General features: G+C 35.0%; 2 protein-coding genes across 2 annotated transcripts; both read left to right on the top strand.

The window, feature by feature from the left end:
- Positions 1–3,195: 3,195 nt before the first annotated feature.
- Positions 3,196–4,014, top strand: LOC145806775 (G-type lectin S-receptor-like serine/threonine-protein kinase LECRK3). Its single transcript, XM_082904587.1, has 2 exons — positions 3,196–3,407; positions 3,618–4,014. The coding sequence occupies exons 1-2, from the start codon at positions 3,196–3,198 to the stop codon at positions 4,012–4,014; spliced, it is 609 nt and encodes a 202-aa protein (XP_082760713.1).
- Positions 4,015–4,172: 158 nt separating this feature from the next.
- LOC145806776 (G-type lectin S-receptor-like serine/threonine-protein kinase LECRK3) lies at positions 4,173–8,040 on the top strand. The gene is made up of 2 exons (XM_082904589.1): positions 4,173–4,889; positions 7,714–8,040. The coding sequence occupies exons 1-2, from the start codon at positions 4,173–4,175 to the stop codon at positions 8,038–8,040; spliced, it is 1,044 nt and encodes a 347-aa protein (XP_082760715.1).
- The last annotated feature ends 2,333 nt before the right edge of the window (positions 8,041–10,373 follow it).

Below are 10,373 nucleotides of genomic sequence, written 5' to 3' on the forward strand. Positions count from 1 at the left end.
GCTAACATATCAAATCGCAAACAAAGGGACTGAAATATAATCAAAACAACATTTAAACAATAGAGATATTTAAACATCTAACTGAAGCTCCTTGGCTTCTTAAATACAGTTAACATGATTCTAAAGACATAATTTGAAGAAATTCACTTTTAAAACAGATATGGCACATCACAACAAGTAAACCAGACATTCATTATCTTCGAATCAAAAAGAAGGTTGATATGTGCACCTATGACCAAAATATAACACCGGCTAAAAATGCAAGGGTGTGTGCACTATTTCATTCTCTGCATTGAGACCTGTGTACACAAGGAAGTCTCTTGATCTCTGGAGTAAAGAAGAAAAATTAGATACAGAGAATAGTGTTCCAGCACAACCAATCCATAATCTAACAACATACCACTCACCTTCCATTATTTGTTGCAACACTATTTCATTCTCTGCGTTGACAATCAATAATGAAATAGTACCACAAACACCATAAGATACACACCATGGGAAGGTTGAACCAATAAATTAATGTTTCACCTACATTTTTTCCTTCACCATAACAAAAGTTATTCATCAATGGACTTGAAACTGCAAGATTTTAAATGCTTAATTAAATGATGCTACTGTCACAAGGGGAGAAATTATGCTGAAGTTAGGCACAACTAAAAGAAAAATAGGCATCCATGAAGTAACTAGTTAGTCTCTATCAATTCATCCTGATTGAGTTCACTAATTCTACACAGCAGACAAACCCAAATGATCTTACTTTTCTTGTAGTGACTCCTTGTAACTTAAAGTTGTTCCAGCTATTGATCACAATGTGGAACATCTGACTATTCAGCGATGTTAACCTGCTGACCACGACATTGTTTGAATTGCTGAATTCTAGGGTTTGTAGTTTAATGTTTCAATTAATTACTTCAATCAATCATCTAAGAATAAAAAAAGCAACTAAATTAGGGAATATATTGTTACTGGTCCCAACAAAATATAACTATTGATATTAGAGAAGCACTAAAATCAAGCTTGTCTTATTCTATGTTTCACAAACTCTTCAAAATAAATCAAATACCCATATCGGACACCCGACACTTGGACATGGGTATGGAATATGTGTAGGATACTTTTCAACGGATACTTCTTATATAATTGTATATAACACTACTATTATATGTACATATTGTTGTATAATTATTATAAATGTCATTTTGACACTGTAAGTTACATATAGTACCATTTTATCTCACATACTAGAAAATATAAAAATATGACATTTTTTTGCCAAGTCTGCATACCCTTAAATTTATGATTTTATGAGTCCGACCTCTAGATACATACCCGCACCCGACACCTATACTCGAGTCCGTGTAACATAGGTCTTATTTAATTCTAAAATAAGACTAAAATATCAAATATTACCGTGAACGTTCATTTTTATTTCTTTATCTCTTATATATATGTGTATATATCTATATAAACCCTATCACTTATCATTATACATAATATACAATATCATCTTTCATTTTTATTAGTATTGTCATTTTTATAGTTGTAAAATTAACCTGCCTACTGCTCCTCCTCCTCTGCCACCTCCCTGATTTGCCCTGCCCCCAATATGATTTGAGGTGGGGATGCGGCACTACAAACCAGTGCCCGCTGTCATCCCTAGCTGTGATTTATAAACATATGATGAAATGCAATATATACTCTACCTTGGTAATAATAGGATCAAGATTGCCAAGTATACTCTGAGATGTAGCCATCGCTAGCCTTGTGGATATAACTGAGATGTAACAAAGAGTTAAAACAATGTTGGTTGGGAGGACATGAGGATCAATATTCTCTTTTGATCTTAAATCTCTGTTTCAGTGGAAAAAAAAATATGAAGAAGAATAAAAATTGGAAACTAATTTCTTATACTTTCTATCCTACTAAAAAATGAAATTAAAAATTGCTAAAAAATTAATAAAACAACATATATATATATATATATATATATAGAGGGAGAGAGAGGGGGGGGGACATATACCCTCCAGCTATATGGCTGTAGGAATGGCAAAGCTGTGGAGAAAGAAGAATGCAGTGGCGCTATAATAACCAAGAAGGTGCGTAGGGTAGCCATTGAAGGTGCAATTATGTTTAGAATTCAATTGCATATCTAATATCACTATAAAGGCTAGGGATACTCTTTGAGATTGTGTTTGGATTATAAATTTAATTTATTTTTTTTTTAAACGCAATGATAATATGAATAGAACATAAATTAATTGTTTTTCTTTATTTTGCTTTACCTTTCTAAATGTCGTTAATTAAATGAAGAAGAATCGAAGAAGAATCACTGAACTGAAGAAGAATCGAGAGAGACTTGAATGAGAGAGAGAGAGAGCAACTAACCTCTGATCGAAGAAGACAAAGAGTTCCAAATCCACGGAGATAAATCACGGAGCTATGCTCAAAATCAAACTTCGAAATCGCAATCCAAGATGAATCACCGAACTGAAGAAGAATCGAAGAAGAATCACTGAACTGAAGAAGAATCGAGAGAGATTTGAGTGTGAGAGAGAGAGAGAGAGAGAGCAAGGAGTGAGTGAGAGATTTGAGTGAGCGAGAAGGAAACAGTAGTGCTCAAAATAGGGTTTTCAAAATAAAAGTTTAGAGAGATAGAAGAGGGTGTGAAGAGAGATAAGGTTTAGAGGCGTTTTTTAAACGTCTTCTATTTACAAAATGGTACCATTTTACCTAACAACAAAGGCGACGTTTAAAAAACGCCGTTAATTATAAAAAAAAAAAAGGTGAGGTTTAATAAAATATCGTTCATTAAACACCGTTAAATCCTCATTTTCCTGCAGTGATTCTTTAAAATTACAAGCTAACCAATTTTCATTTTTATTAATTGTCATTCCATTAAAACTCGTCCTTTTTGTATTGGGCGTATCATGTGAGGTGAAAATAAGACCAGCATTATAACAATTATCGGTATTCTAATTAATGGACTTTTAATGGTCCAGGCAACTATATATGTGGCTCTGATAGAGTCATTAAAGAATGGTGGCCAAAGACCAATAATGCTATGGATGTAGAAGTCTTTGCTGAAAGGTACAGGTTGACTTCAAAGTCTTTTCCTTTTCCTAAAAAAACACTATGATCTTTCTTTTTTTATTTATTCATTTCCATCTACCCAAATCGAGCTTGATCTATCAATCAATGGCTTGTGCTCTACCTCATCATCCACTCTTCCACTTCTTGTTGCTCTTCCTCCTGCCATTTTCTATTGTTGCTCGGACTAATGGTACTGTGGCTGTGGACACATCTATCACTGCAAATAACAAGGACACCCCATGGCTGTCACCCTCTGGTGTTTTTGCATTTGGGTTTAAACCACTTGATGAAAAGAATCTCTTCTTGCTTTCCATATGGTATTACAAAATACCAGACCAAACCATTGTCTGATATGGGCATGATGGTGTCCTTGTCTCAATTGGATCCAAACTAGGCCTAACTGTTGTTAGAGGGCTAGTGCTCAGTGACCCTCAAGGCAAAGAATTATGGAACTCTCAGCTTATTCTCAACAATAATGTTGCTCATGGTTTTATGAATGATATTGGCAACTTTGTACTTGTGCACAGCGATTCTGTTAATCTATGGAAGAGTTTCAAAAATCCAACTGATACCATGTTGCCTACACAGATTATGGAATCCGGTGGGGTAATATTTTCTTGCCTTTCGGAGACCAATTTCTCGCAGGGAAGGTTTCAACTCCGTATGCTCCAGGATGGAAATCTTGTCCTTAATACCAGAGACATCCCTTCCAATTTTTCTTATGATGCTTACTATACCAACGGCATGTCTGATTCCTCCAATTCGTCCAATTCTGGTTACCGAGTGATCTTCGATGACAAAGGAGTCATGTATATATTAAGAAGGAATAACGAAATATTCTATATCAAACCACAAGGTATGTTGTTCCCAGCTACTGAATATTTTCACAAAGCAACTCTAGATTTTGATGGAGTTTTCACCTAATATTATCATCCGAAGACTTTCAATAGTAGTACAAAGTGGACTCCTATTTGGTCACAACCCGATAATATATGTGTTGATATTGGTGGAGGTGAAGGCAGTGGGGCTTGTGGGTTTAACAGCATTTGCAGACTCAATGATAACCAAAGGCCAGATTGCAAATGCCACCAGGGTATTCCTTACTTGATCTGAACAATACATATGGCAGCTACAAGCCAAATTTCACACAAAGCTGTTTAGAAGATGACATCAATTCTGTGGAAGATATCTACGATTTTGAGACACTAATCAATACTGATTGGCCAACATCTGACTATGAACAATTCGTGCCTGCGACTGAAGCGCAATGCAAAAGGTCTTGCATCAATGACTGTTGTTGTGCTATTGCCATTTTGGGAGAGGGTAGTTGCTGGAAGAAGCTGCCACTTTCAAATGGGAGAGAGGACAATGTTGTTAATCGTCATGCTTTCTTGAAGTTTAGGAAAAGCGATCCTCGAACTCTTCCTTCTCCTCTGGTTCCAGAAACAAAGAAGAACCAGGGGACCTTAATTCTCGTTGGATTGGTTCTATTGGGTAGCTCTGTGTTCATCAATTTTGTATTGATTGGTGCTATTTGCTTGGGCTTTTTCCTCATCCACCACAGGAAGAGCATAAAAAATCATCATGGGGATCACAGTGCTGTGGAGACTAATCTTTGTTGTTTTGCTTACAAAGAGCTTGTAGAAACTACAAATGGTTTCAAGGAAGAACTGGGAAGTAGAGCTTTTGGTATTGTTTACAATGGGGCAATACAAATGTGTTCCAGAGTTGTTGTTGCAGTGAAGAAACTAGATAGGGAGGTTCAAGAGAAACAGAAGGAATTCAAAACTGAAGTAAATGTAATTGGGTAGACACATCACAAGAATCTGGTCCGACTGTTCGGATTTTGTGAGGAAGGACAACATCGGATGTTAGTGTACAAGTTCATGAGCAATGGGACTTTAGCAAGCTTTCTCTTTGGGGAAAAGAAGCCAAGTTGGAACCAAAGGACCCAAATTGCATTGGGGATTGCTAGAGGACTTGTGTACCTGCATGAAGAATGTAGTACCTAGATCATCCATTGAGATATAAAGCCTCAGAACATACTTTTGCATGATTATTACTGTCACACTCCAAACCCGAGTATGATCAGCCATGGCCCACAGGGCCTTAGCCCAAGGCACACGTAAGCCTAAATACGAAACCATACACATTGAATAACTATAAAATAGTCCATTAATAAATAACCAAAACTCAATCCAGTGTCATGCCACAAGTATAAACGGCAAAATCAACTGTAATCAATACCATCCAAACTTATGGGATAAAAACAACCCACATATCAAAATAATCCTAAATGAACCTCAATAAAAATAAATATAAACATGCACGAACTTGACATAATAGTCTAAAACAAAATAAATGAATGTCCTAGAGGTCCAGGCAATTGAGTCCTCGATACGCCATGAGTCCGCTCTAGGTCCTTCTAACACCTGGAAATGGTAAACAACTAAGACAACTGATAGCTCAGTGAGTAGCAACATGGATAGTAAATACAGTTTTGAAAATAAGGTTCGATTCCAAAATAAGATATATATCACAAAAACTAAATTGGCATACAGTTTTGATAAAGATAATCTGTTTCAAAAAGAATGTTCCACAGTTCAACTGTTAAAATATTCATGTCTCTCAAGAACATGTTAAATGACATTTTCCACTTAAAACAGATTACAACATGAACACCAATAATTTTCTAGGTACCAATAAAAAACAAATAATATGTCACACAGTTCTCAAGGCTATAAGCCCCGTTGGATCCAATACTAAACTAAGAGTCATCCTCAGGGTGGCAACCTGGGTCTTTTCTTTAAGACGATTAGATTGAAGGTCACCTAGCTTAACCTAGGTCTTTTCCTTACAACTGTTGAGCACTAGAGTCATCACGGCCGAACCCGGATCTGTTCCCTAGTGGCCAGAGTCACCACACATAGTGGAATAATTTCCCTCGACTAAAACACACAGAGGGTCCTAATAATCAATGCACATCAGTTTCGCAAAACATGGTAGTTCACCATTATAAACGTATTAGACCAAAACAAATAGTTTACAATATGCCAAGTTCACACATGTTTCAGAAATAATTTAATTCCATTGATAATATAATAATTTATCAAAACAGTTTAGTCCTGAAACAACAATTAAATTTTTCAACAGTTCAGGGTAGGGAAACATTTATAAAAATGTGTAGCATGAAACTACTCACCTGAAAACGAAATAATATAATCCTCGAATAGAGTATGAAAGTCCAATTAGTGCCCTGAACCAAGTATGAAAACTACACGTCACTACAAATTTAAAAATACTAAAGAATAAGAACTAAGTAACCCCAAACTAAAGCGCACTAACACGGCTCAACCCAACTCACCGTTACTCTTAAATATTACCTACATTCATGTTCTTCAAGGTCTAAAATCATCCAGGACATGGGTTTCGGTCGAAACTTAATTAAATGTGACTTTCAGATAAAATAGAATTTTTGATAGGTTTTCCCGAACTGTTCACTAACTCTGAAAATTAAAAACCCACTTTACACCATTCGAAAAATTCCAAAACCCTTCAGATATCAACTAATATATCCTAAGTTTCAAACCCAATTGGTTTTACTTGATTTGCTTATCAAAATAATTATTTACAATTAATTACGCCCAAACAGGTTGTTTTTTGCAGCACTTTAAATAAATTAATGGTTCTCTTAGTATACAGGAGCAATCAAGGCAAGGCCAAAAATATAAGAAACTAGACTCGTAACCGGTTCTAATGACACTGATTTGATAATTTTTTGATTTATACCCAAAGAGAACAACACTCCCGAATTTACTGTTTAAACCAGTTTTCTGGACATATTTGAACACATCTGTTTATATGGATGTTGACTCCCAAAAATTATGAAAAAAATCAGATATTCAACTCAATATGTAATTGATCTACTGCAAAAATTTCAGCTCAAAATTCATTCGTTTGATATGGTTTCGTGATTTCTAAAGTTTGCTGGCAGATTAATATTCTTAGGAGCAACATTATGAAATCAATTAAAATTTCTAGAATACTATCCCAATCAGCCAATCCATTCCTTTTTCTTCCACCAAATCGCAACACCCACAAGCACCATAACTATGTAAACAATATATTATAATAGAACAAGAATAGATTGATTAATACCTTAGAGAGTTGTTGAGACACAAGGGTGCTTTCTCTCCCTCTCTTTTCTATCTCTTGCTCTCTCTTCCTCTCTCATGTTTCTACTGCTGCTGCTGCTATAGTGTTGATTAGGAACCCTAGGGTTGTCATATATATATATATAAACAAAACTCTAAATAATTATCCTTTGTTTTGTATTATTTTTTTTCCTCTCACCATTAATTTAAATAAAATATAACTATTATTATATCAAAATATACTTACTAACTTGTCTCCTATTTTTTTTTTTAATAAAAAATCTTACCTCTAAATTAAAGACTTTTACCATAAATTTATTTTAGGTTTTAAAATTAATTAAAAGATCCTCCAATAAAATTTAATTTGCACCTTATGATTCACCATCAAGATATTTGAGATTGTAAAATAATTATTATTTAATTATTTACTAAATCTTTATATTCGGGTTCTCACAATTACAATGCTCAGATTTCTGACTTTGGGTCGGCTAAACTTCTGAAGTTGAATCAGAGTAAGACTAATCCTGCTACCATTAGAGGGGCAAGAGGGTATGTTGTTGCAGAGTGGTTCAACAGTGATCCAATCACTGCAAAGGTTGATGTCTATAGCTATGGTGTGTTGCTACTGGAGATCATTTCTTATCGAAAAAGCATCAGCGATTTGGAGGTTGGTGAAGAAGAGAAAGTAATCCTGACTTATTGGGCTTGTGACTGCTTTCATGAAGGAAGATTGGATACTTTGGTTGAAAACGATATGGAAGCGTTAAATGACTGGAAGAGGCAGAGAGATTTCTAATTGTTGCCATTTGGTGTATTCAAGAAGATCCATCTCTGAGGCCTACAATGAGGAAGGTCACCCTGATGCTTGAAGGAGTTGTTGAAGTTGATGTGCCTCCATGTCCATCTCAGGTTTCTTTTACTAGTTAGGCTTGCTTTTGTTGCTCTGCTATAGTGGTCCTGTTATGTATGTTGTTCACTTAAAAATAATGTATGGTCATTCAATTTGTGTGTTGTCTATAGCAAGAGAGCTCGTTAATTGAACAGATATAGTGTATGGTTAGCTAAGTTTTTGAGTACAGGTAAGTTCATCGTGTATTGGCAGGTTCCGTCTTGTGTTGTTCCTGTTATATGGCATCGACTCCCATTTATATTATTAGAAAGTACTCACTGAAACTCTCTATATTTCAAAGGAAAGACTAAAAACAGCTTTTGGGATAGTGAGACAGGATGGTTTGATGACATTTTGTTAATACTCACAGAGAATGAAAACTTCAACAATTTGGTTTTGCTAAAGAGATAGTATAACTGTGGTATCACTGCAGGAAATCATGCTCTTAGTGTTTCATAAGTGCCACCTTAGGTCTGAAAAAACGCTACCATAAGAAAAGGGGACATTTCTAAATTGCATCACATTAGGCTTCCGACATTTAAAAAATGTCAATAATGTCTTACAACAACAATTATGAAAAAAAGTTTCTATATCCTAACGTCTATCACCTTCTTTCCGTCTCTGTTAACTAATGATGTCATATCCAACATTTAGTGGCGCTTTCAAGAAATGCCACATTTTTTTAATTTTTTTTCTTTTTGGAACTTCCAAACCCTTATCATACCAATTTTAGCCTTTTGGTTTAAAAAAAAAAAAACAAAATCTAGTATTCCACCAAATCAAAAAATCATTTGAAAATTCTCACAAAAAAAAAAAAAAAGATCATTTGAAGAAGAAAAAAAATCATAGGACGACCATTATTCCTACAAAACCAAATATTGTCTTGAAACCACACAATCCATAGTTTTAGGCTCAAAATGGAAGAAGATTGGAGAGGGGAGGGGAAACAAAGGGTGATGAAATAAAGAACCTATTCTTATATATATATATATAGTAAGTTGAGGCAACCTTTTTAGACATTTAGATAAGAGCTAATTGACTTGTAAGCAGATTTCTTGTACAAACTTCTTACATACACTCCGTAAAACTCCCATTAGTCATCACCTGCATCAAAACCAATTAAAACCAAAAGATCAGTCAGGTTCACAAACCAAGAAAAATTAAAAACTAACACACACACACACACACACACAAAAAGGGCTAAGAATGTAAACAGAGCCAAACTGATGTAGGATAGCATGTGCATAACATGTGACAGTTAGTGAAGCGAAAATTATAGCTTGTTTTCTAGAAGAGGATAACCACTTTGTAACTAACTTTTAAACATGAATATTGATTGATTGAGATATTTCTCTCTAAATTCCCTCTCCCTAAATTCTCTCTCATTCTTGATTGGGCTCTTCATTATTTGGTATCAAAGCACAAGAGTTAGATCCTAGCCTATTGATTATCACAGACCATTACCTCAAAAATAGCCTGATCTTTAAAATCCCAATCTTAGTCAGATTTATGAATTGATCTCTAGAATCGTCATTACAGATTGAATTGAAGCCCTAATTTGATTGGCAATACTGAAACTGGTTCATTCTTGCTTCGAATGGAATTGTGATTGGAGTTAGCTCTCGGAAACGAATGTCGCAGAACTTGAGTTCATTCGAAACTAAGATCGATACCCAGTCAAGATTTCGATTCATCATCATGATTCGAGTTGTGGGTTTGACTCAAAATTTGGCTTTGCTAATTCACTGTTGATCAAGCGTTGGAACTTTCGATTCAAGTTCGCTGATTGAATCTTTGCTTGGGTTCTTTGCTGGGAGTTCGTCTAAAGAACATTGGTGGGCAAATCAATTTTGATTTGACATCCATACAATCGATTTCGTGATTCGATCCAGTGCCGTAGTGCGACTTCGTGGATTCAAGGCTTCAAGGCTTACTGTGACTTACAACTGGGATTTAACACCCCACTTCTGGGTCGTTAAATAAATATATATAAGTTTTTCTCCGAAAAATAATAACTACAAAGTTGTCTCCAAATTGTATAGTATTCTCTAAAATAAACAATATTACAACTATCTCCAAATTTAATAATTACAGTGGTGGGTCCCTAATCTCTATATTAATAAATCTTTCTAATCTTAATTTTGATTCTGCTACAATCTGCTCCACACCTGAAAAATAAATTAATTCAGGAAGTATACAATACGACAGGAATACAAGGCTCGGATACAGAATAAATTAAC

The sequence above is a fragment of the Camellia sinensis genome, chromosome 14, assembly GCF_055761805.1.
Source record: "Camellia sinensis isolate YWXY chromosome 14, ASM5576180v1, whole genome shotgun sequence".
Taxonomy (NCBI): Eukaryota; Viridiplantae; Streptophyta; class Magnoliopsida; order Ericales; family Theaceae; genus Camellia; species Camellia sinensis.